We start from the raw sequence: 20,743 nt of genomic DNA on the forward strand, positions 1-20,743 counted from the left end.
TAATAAATGGCTTTGTTTATAAAACTGGGTCAGTGTACAATTTTTATTCTGTATAGAGAGGAGGTGAATAAAGATCGTTTTCTTTTCCCAAGATGCTTAGCCTTCCCTGGAGGAGTCTAACTAGGGTATGGGGGTACTAATGTTGTGTCAAAGGTAGGGTGTATTCTGTGAAAGGAAAAGCTGTATTCTACAAAAACCAATGTGTGGCTCACTTTGTGAATAATTGTGTAATTGAGTTTTACTTGCATGAATGGTGGCAGAAGCTGAAACTAAGCTGGCACACTCGAACACTATCAGCCTGTAATGTCAACACAACCCTTGAAAAATGTCAACTGCAGTGTAAGACTAGGACATGACTTGATAGAAGGAGGGACCTAACTTGAATGACTGTAACTTTAGGCTAATTTAGAAGTCAAAAGCATTGAATCAAGCTTATGGAGGGGGGGGGGCAAAGAATGGGGTAACTAATAAGGCTGTAATTCTGCACAGAAATCTGCCACTTGCTTCCCATTCATTAATGGGATTTAAGCAATCTGACTGTGCATCGAACTGCAGCCAAGAAAGGCATTTTGTTAGACTGTGAAGATGAAAGCTGCATTTGAGCATCATGTCTTGCCAAAAAGATACACACTAATGTGTCTTTTTCTCCCTTTATGGAAAAATGCTCTAGGGATGGTATATGCAACCAAGCATGGAAATGCTTTTCTGCTTTAAATATTTGATCATCTTATTTATCTACTACTTTTTTTCAGACATTGAGATGCCCACGTCAGAGATGATGCATCCACCCCACCAAACTGATCACCTTGAGTATTCAACTCCTCTTCCTTCCTTCCCTTTTTGTCTGCACCAGGTTGAAGTATGGTACGGAAATGAGGTAATAAATTGTATGTTATGGTTAAAGACTATCCAAGAACTGTAATTTATGCTTTAATCTTGGTTTGCAAACCAGAAATATAAATACTGTACAGTAGGCTTGTGTACGGATTCATTATGAATGTTTGCCTTTTGCTTGGTTGGTTGGTTCAGAAGCCCAAAACGGCATGGGCTCTGCTGCCATTTTTAAAACAATTCACAACAGAACAGTGGTTGTCGAAAACCAGCTGCTTTCAGTTACATATGTAGTGCAAGGAAGGAGGAAGCCTCTAGAACAGGGGTCTTCAAACTAAGGCCCAGAGGCCAGATACGGCCCTCCAATGTCATTTACCTGGCCCTCAATCAGGGTCAACCTAAGTCTGAAATGACTTGAAAGCACACAACAACAACAATCCTATCTCATCAGCCAAAAGCAGGCCCACACTTCCCATTGAAATACTAATAGAAGAAGAAGAACTTTATTTTTATACCCCGCCTCCATCTCCTCGAAGGGACTCGGGGCGGCTTACATGGGGCCAAGCCCAAACACATACAATTAAAAATGTCGCAAAGAAAATATTAAAACAACATAAAACAACATTATAAAAATAGAAAAACAAACATTATAAGCAGCAACCAGAAGTATTTCAATATTCATTTGGGGGGGGGGGGCTGGTATGCAAATAAGTTAAAAGATAGACTGGTCAATGAGGTGTATAGAGCATATAGCAACCTAGAGATAGATCAGTTGTAACAAGTTTATATTTGTTAAAATTGTTCTTTATTTTAATTATTGTATTGTTTTTAAGTGTTTTTTGCACTACAAATAAGATATGTGCTGTGTGCATAGGAATTCATTCATTTTTTCTTCCAAATTATAATCCAGCCCTCCAACAGTTTGAGGGACTGTGTCCTGGCACTCTGTTTAAAAAGTTTGAGGACCCCTGCTCTAGAAGGAAAAGTGCAAGGAAGTGGGGCGGGGGAAGGCATCATTCCAGCACGTCAAAATCAAGAGAGAGGAGACGGCTTTTTAAAGGAAGCACAGAGCAGGATACCTCCATGTTGATCCCTCTTCCTTCGCTGGGAAGTGGGAAGCCTCCTTAAAATGCCTTAGAAAACTGCCTGCTGCAGGGAGAGAGCAAGCGCACTTGCAGCTCCCGTCTCCTCTAGAGTAGAAACAGCTTTAACAAAGCATTAAACCCGATCTGCTCTACAGACAGAAGGAAAAGGATCACAAAAAGAGTGGTATCTTAATTTAGATGCTTTTAATCCAGGTCTTAATGAAAGATATACGGGCAAATGATGGCTAAAATGATAGGAAGGAGAGCCTGTAAGAAGTCCCCCTCTCATTGCCATCAATGGGCCGGATTAAAAAAATGAATCTTTTGGCTTTCTGGATCAAAACCAGATTTCTGTCCTCCTGAACTCGGGAGGCTCCCAGAAAATGGATCAGGACCCCCCCACCAAAATTCAGGACATCGAAATGGGTCACAGTTTACTCGGATTGCACAAGCCTACTGTACAGCTTTCCTAACCCGTCATCGTGGCAAAATATGATTTAACAAACCAGGAAATCTCTTTTCAAACCATGCATATGAGAGAAAGATAAATCATAGTTTCATTTTTTTAAAAAAATCTCTTTAAGCACAATTCCTAAGTTCAGACACATGAAATTCTAATTCATTTTGAATAGGAAAGGGTGAAAACTATGACATGCTGGAAGGAGGAGAGGAGAGAAATGCACACAAACCTGAATCCCAAGCCAACATATTCATAGTACTAAACCAGGATTGACCATTGCTAAGTGCTTGAAGCCCACACTAGCCTTCCATGAAATACTGGAGCCCTATTACGCCCTAACTGTCCTAGAGCCCAAGAGGAAAACATCTCCTTTGCAGATTCCACTTTGTAATAATTGTCTCTTGTTTACTTTGTACTGAATTTAGAGAAAGAGCCTATTTATGGTGAGTGTTGGGTTGATTGAGGTCAATTTAATCACATCTGAATTGGGCAAGTAGTGAAAGTGCTGCATGATTTAGACAGAGATGTAAGTTGTAGTAACCAAGCCATCAATCGGCCCTTCACTTTGGAGAAGAACTTATTGATGGTTATTTCTTTTAAACCTGGAGTGCATTTGACACCTAAGTAACATGAGACCTACAAGCCACCACTATGGGACCATAAAGTACAGCACTTTCTACCTAAAGATGGGCCAATCTCTGTGAAGAGCACCAGGGCACTCCACATATAGCCCCATTAAAGCAGTAAAATCACTCACAGCTTTCCAGTTGCAAGGTGCATGTCTGCTTGTCCATAGGGTATTTAGTCAAATCCATACTACAGGCAACTGTTGTCGTTATCCTTTAAAAGCAAAGTACAGATGGTTACCATCTATGCGTAATACTCAACATCAAAAATAGAAACAAATTATCCTACTTATTTGAGCTTTTCTTTAAAAAAAGAAAACATATGGTTAGGGGAAAAGATCAGCTGATATTTTATGAAAGCAAAGTTATTAATTTATACTCTGCTTTTCTGAAAGATATATTTTATAGTAAATCCAAACAAAATAATCAGAAACAAACACAATGTCTAAAAAATCACATAAAGATGAATGATAGAATGAATCATATACTTATTTTGGTCTCAGGCCTTGAAACAGATATTGTAGCATAAAATGAAATAATAGTAACTGCAGTAAAATGTAAAAATGACAATCAGCAGTTCCTAAAGTCATTAAAAACAGAAGTCTACTAAATGTGAAAATGCAGTTTTCCTTAACTCTATGTTGTGGGAGGGACTGCAAACCATGTGACCAGATCTGGGACTATTCAGATCTCAGACTCCATTGTACAAAGACAGACTCAATAGACTCTCAGAACAGTGAGATGCTTTAGACTCTGGACTGTTAAGTTTGTAAGAAAGATGCCTTGTGTTAACCACTTTGAACCTATCTATAAGTGGATCGATAAGCAATCTACCTGTATGCTGAATACATGAAGTTTGTAAATAAATCAACTATCTTACTTTTAACAAAAAAATTTGGTCTCTTGAGAGCATGATTTAAAAACAATATATTTTATGGGAGAGTAGATGTTTTTTTGGGCACTGAAAAGAACACCGCCTTGAGTCACTGATAGGCTGAGAAAGGTGGTATATAAATACAGTAAATAAATAAATAAACACTTCTAAAACTCTGCTGTTCTTTGTGCACTGGCATATCTTTATTCCTAACAGTTCAAAGAGATATCGAGGCATATCAGTCTAACAGCTGAGAAACATAATTGCCTTGTATGGATACCAGTGGAAGTTTACCACTAAGGTGAAGGTTGACTCAAGTGAGTTTTTAACTCTTCCCAGGAAGATCGTACTTAACAAAAGTTTATGATCTCTAACAAGGTCATGCCATTCTAAAAGTTTAAAATTATTCCAAATAGTGTGAATGCCAATTAATCTCCAAAAGGGTCACACTTCCAAAAGCCTGTGGAAAGTCTTGGTTTTCTCAAAAGGTTATGAATGCCATTTTCCAAAATGTACAGCCTGTGTTCATAATGTTAAAAATGGTGCTGATACACCTGGAAATCAGAAAGTGAACACCTGAACTTGAAAAAAAGGTGGATCTGCCAACATGAATGGTGGCGAACTTGCTCTTGATCATATTGTTTGTCTTTCTATCTATCATTGCTTTGAGTTGCACAGGAGGTCTCCCAATAATAGCCTTCTGAAATGACAGGGTCGGATCCCACAAGAGCTCCAATCAAATCAGGAATGTTTATCCCTCTAAGTTACCACTTTTTGAACTGCAAGCACTCTACAAAATCTTATTACATAGAATCCCTCATTAATTTCAATGAGAAGGTGAAATCTGGCATATTCTTTGTGGCAAAAGAATGACAGGATTTTCGCACGTATAGCTGAAGTCCAATCTACAGAACAATACCTGAACCAGATACACTGGACTAGTATAACAGTCATTACCCTTGTATCTGATTTATTTATTTATCGTGTCATCAGCAACCATTGTATTACAATTCTAACAGAGCAAAACAAGCACAGAGATTAAAAAGAAAAAGAAAAAAAAAAGAAAGAAAGAAAAAACCACACAGATTTTGTAAATTTGGTATTTGGTTAAATGTCCTTTGACCAGTATCTGGCCACTTGGAGTGCCTCTGGGGTTGCCGCAAGAAGGTCCTCCATCGTGCATGTGGCAGGGCTCAGGGTGCATTGCAGCAGGTGGTCAGTGGTTTGTTCTTCTCCGCACTCGCATGCTGAGGATTCCACCCTGTAGCCCCATTTCTTAAGATTGGCTCTGCATTTCGTGGTGCCAGAGCGCAATCTGTTCAGCGCCTTCCAAGTCGCCCAGTCTTCTGAGTGCCCAGGGGGGAGTCTCTCATCTGGTATCACCCATGAATTGAGGTGCTGGGTTTGGGCCTGCCACTTTTGGACTCTCACTTGCTGAGGTGTTCCAGCGAGTGTCTCTGTAGATCTAAGAAAACTATGTCTTGATTTAAGTCTTGACGTGCTGGCTGATACCCAAACAGGGGATGAGCTGGAGATGTCTCTGCCTTGGTCCTTTCACTATTGGCTGCTACTTCCCGGCGGATGTCAGGTGGTGCAATACCGGCTAAGCAGTGTAATTTCTCCAGTGGTGTGGGGCGCAGACACCCCGTGATAATGCGGCATGTCTCATTAAGAGCCACATCCACTGTTTTAGTGTGATGAGATGTGTTCCACACTGGGCATGCATACTCAGCAGCAGAGTAGCATAGCGCAAGGGCAGATGTCTTCACTGTGTCTGGTTGTGATCCCCAGGTTGTGCCAGTCAGCTTTCGTATGATGTTGTTTCTAGCGCCCACTTTTTGTTTGATGTTCAGGCAGTGCTTCTTGTAGGTCAGAGCACGGTCCAAAGTGACTCCCAGGTATTTGGGTGCGCTGCAATGCTCCAGTGAGATTCCTTCCCAGGTAATCCTCAGAGCTCGGGATGCTTGTCTGTTCTTAAGGTGAAAGGTGCATGTCTGTGTTTTAGATGGATTAGGGATCAGCTGGTTTTCCCTGTAATAGGCAGTAAGAGCACCCAGAAGCAACCAGAGACGACTTGTATCTGATGAAAAAGTGACACCTAAATGAAAATGCCCAATAGTCATTCAAATCAGTCTCGGAAGTATGAACAGAAGCTATCTGAGAAATCTTAGTAATAAACATACCGTATAGCATAAAGGACTGTTCCATTGGGATATATTCTGATTAGACGATTTTCAACAGTGATATCATGAAGAAAAGACTTTTTCGAGTCCACTATAAAGGTGTCTGGTACCCAAAGCATTTCTACAAGGCGGCCATCTAAGCTTAAGCTCTTATTACCCTCAAAACAAAGGCGCTCGTCGGTCCATCGTTGTCTTAAGAAGATAGTAGCTGTGTAATCCTAGGAAAAGAGGACATTTTAAAAACACAATGAAACACACAAAATGGGAGTACACGAGGCTTCCTTCTCATCTTAGCTTTTTATTTTGTGTTGGACATTCTACTAAGAGATATTAAATAAGATCATAGAATTTATCAGGTGAGAGTTTTAAAAAGAACAGTATAAGCTGAGAGCATATGCAGATGATCTAGTAACAATGATGACAAAAGCTAGAGATTTAACCCTCTGTGCCCTGATCCAAAATATACATAAGAATTTGTTTGAGTGGGTTTCTTGTTGCATTAACTATGGCCTTGGATCTCTGTCATAACAGTCAAAACATTGAGAGACAAATGGAAGGTTTTCCTGCTGGAATAATTTCATAAAGAATCTGAAATAGGAAACTGTATCAAAACATTGCCATACCATATTTATTTCTGAGATTGTATCGATGCTTGCTATATCCATGCTCATTCCAATCGAGACAGGGCCATCTGAAAAAAAATACACAAACACACTTGTAAGGAATAGTATAGAAATTTGTAAACAGTATTAAGCCAGAGGAACACTGAACCCTTTAATTTATTTGTATATATATATATTTGTAATTCATTTTTTCTTGAGATCCATAGAATCATAGAATCATCAAGCTGGAAGAGACCTCATAGGTCATCCAGTACAACCCCCTGCCAAGAAGCAGGAAAATTGCATTCAAAGCACCCCTGACAGATGGCCATCCAGCCTCTGCTTAAAAGTCTCCAGAGAAGGAGCCTCCACTACACTCCGGGGCAGAGAGTTCCATTGCTGAATGGCTCTCACAGTCAAGAAGTTCTTCCTAACGTTCAGATAGAATCTCTTTTCTTGTAGTTTGATGCCATTGTTCCGTGTCCTAGTCTCCAGGGAAGCAGAAAACAAGCTTGCTCCCTCCTCCCTGCAATCCAGTTGTAGATTGCAGGCAAGTTCGACCTTGGCGGAACAAATGAAATCAAGAGAAGAGGTTGCAATTTAAGGAGTTGATCAACACTCATAGTTTGCATAATTGTGTTATATAGATAGATGTTCCTGTGAAAACTAGCACTAGATGGTAAAACAGTGACAGCAAACATGAATAAAACAATGGCCCCAGATTGGAAACACTCAACCAACATCTCAGTCTCTAGGCAAGGAACATAAAGGATTGTAATACTACATGATCACTGCATTCATTTCCCATGCTAGCAAAGGGATGGTCAAAATTCTGTAGCAAAAGCTTTACTAACACAGGTGGCAAGAAATGACAGATATCCACGCTGGGTTTAGGAAAGGAAGAGGCACATATGCAAACATAATTTGCATAATGAAATGCACCAAATAATTTCAAAAGAAAGTGCTTTAAGTCTTGTATTGATTGTGCAGATTAGGAAAAACTATGAATCACTTTTAAAGAAATGGGCCTGCCACAAAATGTAATTGTCATTGGGTGTAACCTGTACCGAGGACAAGAGTCTACTGTCAGGACATAATATGGAGAAATGAAATGGTTTCCAATTGACAAGGGATTCAGGGTTTCTATCACCACATCTGTTTAACCTGTGTGTTAAACTTATCATACATAACACAGAATGAGACTCGGAGAAAGGAGGTGTGAAAAATTAAGGAAGGAACACCAATAATTTAAGATCTGCAGATGACACAGTACTGTTAGCATAAAATACCAGACACGTTGAATGATTACTGAAGAAAATAAAGGAAGAAAGTTCAAAGACCAGTTTACAATGAACATTAAGCAAATATCCCTTTAGATTTGCAGCTTTAACGTTCACAGGTTTGATGATTCACACATTAATGGCTGTTACCTCTGCCCTATGCATTTTCAATAGGGACTTCAATAACATCAATGTCTATCTTGAGTTGTGCTCAGTTAAGTCTTTGATCACTGGGAGGGCAACCTATCTTGTTTTCTGGGACTCAGAGGTTGTGACTCACCCAAGGTCATCTAGAGGAATTCAATGGCTGAATGGGAAATCAAACCCTGGTCTCCAGAGTCATAGTCCAATGGTCAATCCACTAACTATACCATGTTGGCTCTCAAAAGACACATTTACATGTATGTATCTTCTTCTCATTATTTGCCACAGGTAACATGTTTGTCATGGTACTCCATAACCTGTGGTTTGATACTTATCAATTACCATATGCACTATCATATGCTAATTGACTTGTAGACCTTTATTTTCTCAACCAAAAAACCAGATCCAGTCTGCTTTAAATGCACAGTCATTAATTCAGAAATTCTTTTAAATCCCTCCCCTAATTATCTTGCTTTTCTCTCCAAACTTTACGCACACAATTGTGTTCATTCTTCAACTAGTAAGTTGTTTCACAAGGACCAATGATCTTTCAGTGATAGATTGTAATGCTTTTTTAAAAAAAATGAAATACGAAATAGTCATAATCTAGGATGGAATTACAGTAATTATCCAGAAGATGGGGCATGTATTTTCCCAGCATTCCCCTACTACATTTAATAACTGTGCACATACCTACTTTTTCAACGGATTTTAATAGTTTGGGGATTTTTGTAATGCATTGTTTAAAGAAGTGATTCTCAACCTGTGCTCCATGGAGCCCTTTGGGCTCTGTGAAGCACATTGAGGGGCTCAGCGCTTTCCTCACCTCCCCCCTTACCCTCCAGACCCTATTATTATTAAGTGTATGCAATTTGACTAAACTCTGTGCCATTTTCAGTGTCTGGATTTCAATGCCCCCCCGCCCCCCCCCCCCCAATTTCTTTTTCAGGAGCCTCCCAAATTCGGGTGGGCAAAAAATTCAGTGGCAATGATGGCAATGGGGCAACTTCCCAGGATCCCCTTTCAGTCATTTTTAGGGCATCAGACTTAAGAAACCACTTTTTCTGGCATTGTTTCTCCTAAGAAGATTCAATAAGATCTGGGTTTAAGGCATCAGACTTAAGAAACCTTCCTTTCTGGGATCCTTTCTCCTTATAGCCTTTAATAACACCTGGGTTTAAGGCATCAGGCTTAATAAACCACCTTTTCTGAGATCCTTTCTCCTTATATCTTTCAATAACATCTAGGTTTAAGGCATCAGACTTAAGAAACCATCTTTTCTGGGATTGTTTATTCTCAATACATCATTTCTTGGTTATGTCCATTTGCGATACATGGAATCCATGACATGCAAGTGTGGAGAAGAGCAAACTACAGACCATCTGCTGCGATGCAACCTGAGCCTTGCTACATGCACAATGGAGGTCCTTCTTATAGTAACACCAGAGGCACTCCAAGTGGCCAGCTACTGGTCAAAGGACATTTAATCAACTACCAAGCTTGCAAACTTTGTGCTTTGTTTGTTAGTTAGTAGTTAAAATGCAATACAACTGTTTGGCTTGCTCCTGACACGATAAATAAACAAACATGGATTTCAGCACTAAAATTTAAGGAGATAGGCAGGATCTGGTTGATCCAATTGAGCAAAAGTGATCTGCCCATCAAAGTCCCAAAACATAGAGGAACTCAATTCTATCATCTTCATACAGAATGATTGACGAGGAGGATGACAAGCTTTATATACATCCCAGGTCTTTCCCAAAACTGGGAAACATGTAAAAGATTACAATTTAAAATGTACCAAAAATTCCAACTGAATTAAATCCTATTGATAATAGACACTCTTAAAATATTTTCAAACAACAAACAATACAATTAAAAATAAAACATCACTAATTGCTCTTTTTCATGTCATTTTCAGTTCTCAAAATTCCAAAAGACAGTAGTTCCTGGTGTGGATGAGAATGACTGTTTTGTGTGTGTGTGTGTGTGTGTGTGTGTGTGTGTGTGTGTGCGTTTGTCATGTCAGGAGCAACTTCAGAAACTGCAAGCTGCTTCTGGTGTGAGAGAATTGGCCGTCTGCAAGGATGGTGCCCAGGGGATGCCCGGATGTTTTGATGGTTTATCATCCTTGTGGGAGGCTTCTCTCATGTCCCCGCATGAGGAGCTGGAGCTGATAGAGGGAGCTCATCCGCGCTCTCCCCAGATTCGAACCTGCGACCTGTCACAGAATGACTGGTGATATGGGGCCAACTCTGTGTAACTAACATTACTGCATTTGGAGCAATCCTTTATATATTAGTAAACATTGCAATTGTTTTTCTTCTTTCTTTCATGCCCTTAAGCAAATCTGTTGTGATTTAATTAGTTCAAAAACACTGCATATTCATACTTTTTCCCTCTCAATACACACATGAACATACATATATATTTTCTGTGGTTATGGGAGCAATACAAATGCAATGAGGATTTCCCTCCCTCAGAGACTTCCATCCTTCTGCTTTCCCCAGATGTCGGTCAGTGGTGGATTGTCTTCCAGGGGATGTCGTATAGATCTGAAAATGTGCTTCATCTGCAACTTAATTTGTTGCATTATAATGCAGATAATTCGTATACAGAAAGATAACATCTTTAAATATGGTTACAGGTACCTTGAGGTAGGAAAAGAAAGGCACATCATTTGAATCTTCCTGTTGTGATTGTGACACTACAAAATAACTCTGAGGATAGGGTAGATGCAAAGGAGAACGAACAGTTGTTATATCTGGGAGCATTATAGTAGAGTAGCAAAAGCAGAGTATTATTGTTTGGGGCAATCTTTAGACTCCCAATTTGCCTCTGCCAGATCCTTCTGTCCCTAATAGGTAGGGAAGTGAGATTTATCCTGGAGCAGACCATGGGCTGACATTTGTTTCCCTCTATAAACAATACATTTCACTTTTGCTTTCCACACCTCATGGTTAGCCCGCAAACTGTGCTCTCCAGCAGTTTTGGACTTCAGCTTCCAGAATTCCTGATCATTGGACAAGATGGCTTCTGGGAGTTGGGGTCCCAAACAACTGAAGGACCAAAATTTGGTAATCACTGATTTAAAGAAACAAGCCAACTTCAAATTTTGGTTTATGAAACCAGCTTATTTCAACAAACTACCATTGAGATTTGCCACAGGGTTTGAATAGAGAATGTTTGATGGCCTTGCAGTTAGTAGAGGACTTCAACTTCACCAGTCTTAGTCAATGTAGCTAATTTTTAAAAGCTTTTCACTTTACACACACACAAAAAGAACAAATCAATAAAGTAAAACAATGACAAAAACAAAACTGAAGCCATAGTCAGAATGATACTCCATTCAGTTCCAATAAGAGGAAAGAACAGAATCATGAATCCTCGTCATTGACATTACATGATAAAAATATATATACAATCTTGTATAAGGTTTTCATGGCTGGAATCAATGGGTTGTTGTAGGGGTTTTTTGGGCTATATGGCCATGATCTAGAAGCATTCTCTCCTAATGTTTCACCTGCATCTATGACGGGCATCTATGGCAGGCATCCTCACAGCCTCTGAGGATGCTCGCCATAGATGCAGGCGAAATATCAGGAGAGAATGCTTCTAGAACATGGCCATATAGCCTGAAAAAAACCCACAACTACCCATATACAATTTCAAAGTTTATATACATAGGCTGAGATCCTGCATAGGAGATGCAACTGTGATCCATCTCCTGATCTTGTTGATTCACAGTGCCTCAATACGGCTAGTCTTTTTACCTCTCAAAGACTAAAAACAAGGAGATTAAAAATACAATAGTTTAATTATGGAGAAGAACTTACAATCAAGTCAAGCCAACAAAGCATCAACAAAGTGTCACATCAGATTGTTTCTGCATTATGGGTTTTATAGTCAGACACACACACACAATCTAACTTCCTTTCACCCTTCTTTTCCTTTGTTCATGACCTGTTCAGTAAACAATTCAGTAACAACAATTTCCTAATTTCCTGCTTGCAGATTATCCATGTCATCAAGTAATGTTTGAACTTTCTTCCTTCTCATCTGATGCCTATTGCTTTGGTAAGGAAGTTTCTCTTCCCCTCCCATCCCTGTCAGGTCAATTTGATCTCCTTCTGCCTCTCACCCAAGTCCTGACAATGCTATTTTCCCCAAATTTCTCACCTTTTCCTCCTTCTTGCTCCCTTTAACTCCCTCTGGCCCATTATTCTTCTCTGCAAAATTCACTTTACATTTCCTGGTCCCAACAATCTGACCATCCAAAATCCACCTTAAAAGCCAGACAGCCCTTTCAAATGCAGGGATTCTGCTTATTGCACCATAGCTGACTTGTAGCAGAAGGCTGGATATGCAATTTTTCATCACCCCACCCATCAAAACCCCAGTATTCTGTTTGTTTGTGTATCCATATGCTTTTAAAAGGGGTTGGGAGGGGTATTTGTGGCTGCAAGCAATGGTGTCTTGACTGTTAATGTAAGAGCAAAATGCATGAGGTTGTTAAATCTACATCACAATATTATATTAAACAAAATCCCAACCATGACATTTATAACTATTTATATATTCACAACATTATATTAAACAAGATGCCAGCCATTACATTTATAACCATTTCTATATTTACATATGATATTTTACTGCAGGGCGACTTTTTAAAAAAAAGCAAATAGCATAATTCTTTTCATGCATGACAAACCAGCTTTTATATACTCTATGATGTAATGACAAACTATCATCTATATTTGCCAGACAGAATGAACAGCTTACATATTAAATCCGATTGGATTTCTCCTTGCTGCTGCTAGGACTGGAATTTCTCAATCACGGAAAACTGAAAATGGACTTACCCTGTGCAATTGGCAAAATAAAACTTGGATAGAAGTCCTAACTGAACAACTTCCAAGTGAATCAAAATATTTGAAAGGAGACAGACATATAAATAATTTTGAACAGATGTGGTTTCCAATTTTATTTAATTTTTAAACCTAAATGTCATCCTCCAAAACATCAGCTGAAAGACTGGATAGGCAGATTGTCAGCTTCTATATCTGAAATGAGGCAAGTGAAAGACAGCCAATGGTGATGGATGATGAGTGTTTGAGTCCAAAAACATCTGGACGGCTACCCCTGGGGTATGTTGTGGTCAAAGAAAGGTTTCTGGTCTCCTGCTTGGGGCTGCTAAAGCAAAGGTGAAGGCATGGAGGGTACATGAGTGTGGGGATTGCCTAAATTTATTTGTTTGAGCCTGATCATAGTTGACATTTCAATGGAGCCCAAAATCATGATGCCATAGAGAAATATGTGTATTTAAAGGTGCCACAACACTCCTTTTAATTGACAAAGAAGTTCTATTTAATAAAAAAGAAGCATGTAAATCCGTATGATTTATGTTGCTTTCAATGGACTTGTAGTATTTATTTAAACACCAAGCTACTACAATAACAACATTCCATACCCAAATCCCCGATTTTTGTCACTGCTTAACAAGTTTATTGGAGGCTGTGCAGAAGTCATTGATACTATGTATGTGTTTAACTATTAGAGTATATATTTGTGTTTGCAACAGTAGCTAAAACTAGAGTTATCTGGTTTGAATCCACAGTGAGCATTGCCAAGGAGACCAGGCAGGCTAGCTCAGGAGAGTGAGAAGTGGGCGGAGCCAAGCAGAAAAAGTTATGTGCGTCTTTGGAAAAAGGGTGAGTATGGAGGCTTGAAAAGCCTGGGAGAGAGGTGTGTGTGAGCAGCTGGAGGTTTTTCAGTCTAGAAGGGCTGAAGAGAGAAACCTGGCCAGTTTCTTTAGTCAAGGAAGACTAAAGGAAGCTTGTTAAGATCCCTAGTCAAGGAAGGACTAGAGATCAGAGATTTGATCAAGGAAAGATCAAATTGGAAGGCTATTCATAGTAGGAAACATTGTTCACTAAAGAGCTTCACCTCAGTAAAAGTTAGCCACGAGTTGTGTTATTTGGAAGAGTGGACTGTATTACAAACCAAGTGATATTAAAAGTTCTATAAGTTATTTAACAATCTGCAACCATACGCTTTGTACACAATAAACTTATCTTTTGTCGAAGACCGTCTCATCTCAATTAATCTGCGTCTGTAAAGCCAGATCTCATCGGTGGTACCTCAAATACCTCACGTTGGTGGCAGTTACCTTAATTTACAAGTAATAATTGGCCTCCTCTATAATATATTCTTATACACAATTGAGGCCTGAGATTAATTCCCTCCATAATCATCCACACCTGTACAATTGGTTCGTGCAAACTGTACAGAGGCGTTCCTTTTTTCTCTCCAATAGATGGTGATAGAGATCGCTTGCCTCCCCCCCCCCCCTTGCTCTGGAAATCCAAAAGAGAACACCAAGAAACGACTATCTCTACCAAAAGGTGTGATTGTTTGATTTTGTTATTATTTTTCTTCTATTATTCCTTTGTATAGAGAAATTATCTGCTGGAGACAAGGGAGAAAAACAGATAGATGTGTGTGTGTGTGTGTGTGGCAGTATATACTACAAATCATATATAAATCACAGTATTTCAAAAGACTAAAAGATATTTTAATATATCAAGAATTTTGAAAGGTAAAGCAACCCTGTATGTCAAGCTGCAGTGGCAAAATGGAGAAGTGAAATGTATGACCAGAACCCTATCTCTACTAGTTGGTTCTACAAAACTTCAATAATAATAAAAATAAAATAATAATAAAATAATAACTTTGTTTATATTCTGCCCTATCTCAATGCCTCAATAACAGCAAATAAAAATATAATAACCCCACATAACCCATTTAAAGAGCAACTTAAGCATTACTATAATTTAAATAAAACATAATCAATTGAAAATTATAACTAACACGGAACTTGAATATAAAAACATTGGAATTAATATATTAACCATTAATAGTAATGGTTCATTATTACAAATTGCAAACTAGAAACAAATGTGAACAAATCTTGCCAAGAAAACCCTATGACAGGTTGACCTGAGATCACTATAAGTTGGAAATGATTTTAAGGGAAACAACAACAACAACAACAACAACAACAACAACAGGGAATAGCTCAAGAAATCTGATGGGACATAGTAATGCTTCAATCTATTATATCCCATTTAGTGGAGTTAGAGAGGGTTCTAGCTGAAGAAAAACTACTACCAAAGGAGAGTTCAGATCTTCATTAGGCAAGGCAAAGTTATATTCAATCTGACAGAATAATGCTGTTTCCAATAGCAGAACATATTGGTTTCCATCAAGACAAAGTTCAAGTGAGTAATAGCACCTTGGATAGCTCCCTGTGGAACTCAGTCTGAAGATAGCTGCATTCAGGCTCAAATGTGATTTTAGCAATAGGCAATCCAAGCCTCAGAACTAAACACCACTTCTAATAAATCTGAGTGAATATTTATTAATTAAAAATATTTGTTTAGCATCTCTCAGCTGCCAGGGTAAATGAGGCAATGCACAGCAAATAACTATACAAAATAATGTTTTTCTAAACATATTATATTACTGTTTGACTAAAACTCTGAAAACTAGGGTTCACTTTCCCATTGTGCCATGGTAACCCACTGGTGACACTGAAAAACTCCTTGATGGGGTTGTCATAAGTTGGAATTACTTGAAGGCACACAACGGTAACAACAATTTTAACTATTTAAAAAAAGGAAAGAAACTCGGGAGGGATGGAACCAACCGGATCTACAAGACTTCATAACCAAGGTGCCACAACAAACGAAGTGCTGTCCAATGTAATAATAATAACAACAACAACAACAATAAAGCTGTATTTGTATCCCACCACCATCTCCCTGAAGGGATCCAGGTGGCTCACAAAAAGCACTCAATAGTGCAACAATATACAGATACAACAAAATACAACAAGGTAAACATTAACAATAAAATTAACCCATTTATACTTAAAACGACAATAAAACCCCTATTAATTTAAAAGATGCTATAAAACCCAGCATGCTATGAAAATAGCAGCTGTACACAATATCAGTCCAGATAAAATGCAAAAGTTAAGCAAATCACTAAGTCCTCGAATATAGTGATTAAGGCCACAATCACTAAACACGGTCAAAGGCTTGTTTCAAAAGCCATGTTTTCTGGTGTTTGCAGAAAACTTGGAGAGTGGGGGCTACCCTAATCTCTTTAGGGAGGGCATTCCAAAGCCGGGGAGCCACCACCAAGAAGGCCCTCTCTCTCTCATCCCCACCAACCATGTTTGAGACCGAGGTATGAACGAGAGAAGGGCCTCCCCAGCCAATCTTAGGGCCCACACTGGTTCCTAGAAGTAACCAACCCTCTGTAGTTGAGACACAAAGCAGCTCATAATAATTTTAAAAATGCAGTTTAAAATCTCTGGCATATAACTATTTAAATAGGATTGAACTTTTCTTGTAGATATGGCTGCTGCCTTTGAAGGTGGGTTGCAGGAGTTGAATCAGGAGACACTTCATAGCTATATCACTGCAGCTACATTATCCATAAAGGATATTTAATCTATCAATCTGTCCATCTATCTTGCCAAACAGAGGAGGCAAAGACTTAATAATAATAATAATAATAATAATAATAATAATAATAATAATAGCAACAATTATTATTATTATTATATGTTTATACCCCACCTCCATCTCACAATAAAATAAAGTCAAATAAAATCAACAAAACAAGACATCACAATAGCAAGACATAACATCATAAAAACAATCCCATAGCTGAACAGTAATAAATTCTGCGTTCAGAGGGCTCAGAGTTTGTGCAATAGTATCTGAATAGGGCTAAAGGAAAGTGCAAAATTTCAATACAGGTAGGAAATTAAAATATCAGGATTATAGGGCAGAGGGCCGTACTAAGGTGAAAGAACTTTGGTAAGTTTGGGCCACTTATGTGGTGAACTGCTTAGTCAAAGGCACAGTGGAACATCCACATTTTTAGGTCCTTGCAAAAGATGGACAGGGTGGGTGCCAGTCTAATCTCCCTGAGCAGAGAGTTCCAAAGTTGGGGGGCCATCACCGAGAAAGCCCTCTCCCTCATCCCCACCAACTGTACTTGAGATGGAGATGGAAGGGAGAGAAGGGCCTCCCCAGTTCCAATTCAGTCCCAAATTGATTGTTTCCATTGAACCATTGAGTACAGGAATACAACTACTTTGCCAGTAAAACTCACTAAATGTCATAAAATCTAGCATAATCTGAAAAATAACTTATTCAACTCATAGCATGTTTTGATGTTTCATATATCATTCCCTGTGTTCAAAGCATATGTCACCCTGGGCAACAGGAGGTAGAGAAATCAACATCAAAACATCTGTCTCTACTTTTGTATAACACATTTCAGAATTCCTAAAAGGAGAGCTTTAGTGGGGGAACTCAGTACATCTCTTTGATTTGTAGTAGCTATAAATTACTCTTAGTAACCTACTTTAATATAAACATGTCACTCAAATAACTAACCTGGCAGATGACACAAAAATATGCCGTTCCTAACATCCACTGTGCATATATTCAATCTGCTTATAATTTTGCATTAGAGATAACTATGCTTATAGCAAGAAATTTTTTGAAGCCTCTACTGCACAGCTGGATTAATTTTTCTCTATTCTAAATTTTAAAATAACAGAACACGAAAGAAAAGATTAATCTTCTTCAGATAATAAATAAATTTCTGATTCTCCATTATTTCTAATGGTTCTACTAGGAGCTCTCTAAAAGAAGCACAAACGTTCCCCAGACAACACTATGAAAGCATAAATTTGAGGGGCTGGCATTTGTGTATGCATTTATTTCAATCCAGGCATATGTACAGTAGAACAAAGGAACCAGTTTGACACCACTGCCATCACCACCATCACTCTCAAATGATGAGTATAAGAAGCAGATTGTTGATAACTTAATGTGTTTCTACCACATGGTTGCATTACTTGGTGTATGTGAGTTCTTTTAATGTAAGAATAAGTAATATAAGCTATATGTTCTGCCTCCAACTTGTTATTCCCCCTTCATTTGTTTGTCACCATTCTATTAAAAATATTTAATAAAAAGTAAAGATACTATTTTGTTATAGTAAGTAAATGTAAAGGTTTCACCTTGACATTAAGTCTATTTGTGTCTGACTCTAGGGGGTAGTGCTCATCTCCATTTCTAACCCAAAGAGCCGGTGTTGTTTGTAGACGCCTCCAAAGTCATGTCGCCAGCATGACTGCATGGAGAACTGTTACTTTCCCACCAAAGCGGTACCTATTGGAAGAAGCAAAGACCACCAGCACTGAAGCGATGGTCCTCCGCCATCAACTCCGCTGGACCGGCCACATTGTCTGAATGCCCGACCACCATCTCCCAAAGCAGTTGCTCTACTCTGAACTCAAGAATGGAAAACGGAATGTTGGTGAGCAGGAAAAGATATTTAAAGATGGGCTCAAAGCCAACCTTAAAAACTGTGGCATAGACACTGAGAACTGGGAAGCCCTGGCCCTTGATTGCTCTAATTGGAGGTCAGCTGTGACCAGCAATGCTGCAGAATACAAAGAAGCACAAATGGAGTGCAAAAGGGAGAAACGTGCCAAGAGGAAGGCATGTCAAGCCAAACCTGACCGGGACTGCCTTCCATCTGGAAACAGATGTCCTCACTGCGGGAGAACATGCAAATCAAGAATAGGGCTCCACATTCACCTACAGACCCACCACCAAGACAAAACATCTGGAAGACAATCATCCTCGAGCTATGAGGGACTGCCTAAAGATATTGGTGGGTAGGAAAAGAGATTGTTGGTGGGCAGGAAAAGAGATTTAAAGAATGTTGGTGGTCAGGAAAAGAGATTTAAAAATGGGCTCAAAACCAACCTTAAAAACTCTGGCATAGACACTGAGAACTGGGAAGCCCTGGCCCTTGAGCGCTCCAGCTGGAGGTCAGCTGTGACCAGCAGTACTGCAGAATTTGAAGACGCACAAATGGAGGGTGAAAGAGAGAAACGTGCCAAGAGGAAGGCGTGTCAAGCCAACCCTGACCGGGACCGTCTTCCACCTGGAAACTGTGGAAGAAGATGCAGATCAAGAATAGGGCTCCACAGCCACCTACAGACTCAGAAGAATTCTGATCCTGGAAGACTATCCTACTTGGCCAACGAGGGATTGCCTAAGTAAAGTAAGTAAGTAAGTACCTATTGATCTACCCATATTTGCATGTTTTCGAACTGCTGGATTGGCAGAAGCTGGGGCTATCAACAGGAACTCACCCTGCTCCCTGGATTCAAACCATTGACCTTTCGGTCAGCAAGTTCAACAGCTCAGCGGTTTAACCCACTGCACCATAATAATAACTTTATTCTTATATCCCACCACCATCTCCCCGAAGGAACTCAGGTCAACTTACACGCAGCACAAAAATGCCCAGAAATACAGCAAAAAATAAAACATAATATAAAATACAATTCAGTAACACAATAAGCATATAAAACAACAATTTAAAACTCAATTAAAACAATGCTCATCTGGTGGTATGTAACTGTAAACATGACCAGGCTGTAAACAATGGGCAAGGGCATGAGATAAGTGCAAAGATGCAAAGGTGCCGCCATGGGACAAGGGCATGGAGTATAGTGCAAGGGTGCATAACAACTGTACAAAACAGCTAGGGACAAGCATTCTCAAAATCTTGTTTGAACATCCAGGTCTTCAAGTCCTTATAAAAAGTGTACAATGTGGGGGCTTGCCTTTCCCTTTCTTGATGGCAGGTCAAAAAATGAAGTGGTAATCTATGGTATCCTCAGATATTGCAACACCTCTTGCTCAATATAATATATTAGACTTACTCTGGTTTTGTTTTGCTTGTGTACTTTGTTACTTCCGATAGATATAAAAGTTCATAGGTTAGCACTGTAAGAGTACAACTCGGTCTTCAGGCTCATTCTAACCTTTGCAAGTCATGGTATATGTCATCGTATCCTTTCAAAATAACATGATGCTGTCAGAAATAGAGGCCCAAGAGACCTGTCATCTTGGATCTCGTTCTTGCTTTTTCAGTACCTTATTCTTGTCAAAATATTTTCCCTTACTTACTGTCAAAAAATGGTCGTAGATACTTATTATATCCTTTCATTATCTTCTGTATGGTTGGAGGAAGGATTTCACCTTTTCCTTCAGCAGTGGAAACATTTGTTAATCTAGACATAATGAGAAAAGAGAACAGACGGGTTAGTTGAGGGTCAGAGATGCAAAACTGTGTCTACAGTATTGATAGATTCCTAATCTGAGAGTGGTTATTTTTATGTTTCATAATAGCTACATAAAGCAAAACCTTCATCCCTAGGATTCTCGACTTGGTAAGCCTATTAATCCCTCAGTAGCGAAATCTACTAGTCTTTTGGTTTACAGAAATTGTTTACAAATGCCCTAAGCAGCTGCATGGATTTATAAAGTGCTTCAGTTTTCTGCCACTGGTTTTATGAGATACTACCTGTCCCCTGCCACGCGTTGCTGTGGCCCAGTCTGGTGATTTGGAAAATATAGTAATGAGAAAGTGTTGGTTTCTAATATATGTAATTCCTTTACGCTTGTGAGTAAACAGTATTTCTTGCTGTTTCTTTGTCAGTGTTGATGTGGAGAGTGTCTGGTTTGCCTACTCTGGAATATGCAACATA

At 39.1% G+C, this 20,743-nt stretch overlaps 1 protein-coding gene across 1 annotated transcript in view; it reads right to left on the reverse strand.

The window, feature by feature from the left end:
- LOC132771073 (gamma-aminobutyric acid receptor subunit pi-like) overlaps positions 1–20,743 on the reverse strand; it is a 94,605-nt gene that overhangs the window by 36,086 nt on the left and 37,776 nt on the right. The window contains exons 3-6 of the mRNA XM_060768684.2: positions 20,163–20,266; positions 6,683–6,750; positions 6,060–6,277; positions 3,134–3,216 (exon numbers count right to left, since the gene is read on the reverse strand). Of these exons, the coding sequence (XP_060624667.2) occupies positions 3,134–3,216; positions 6,060–6,277; positions 6,683–6,750; positions 20,163–20,266 (473 nt within the window). The remainder of the gene's footprint in view (positions 1–3,133; positions 3,217–6,059; positions 6,278–6,682; positions 6,751–20,162; positions 20,267–20,743) is intronic.

This window comes from Anolis sagrei, chromosome 3 (genome assembly GCF_037176765.1).
Source record: "Anolis sagrei isolate rAnoSag1 chromosome 3, rAnoSag1.mat, whole genome shotgun sequence".
Lineage (NCBI taxonomy): Eukaryota > Metazoa > Chordata > Lepidosauria > Squamata > Dactyloidae > Anolis > Anolis sagrei.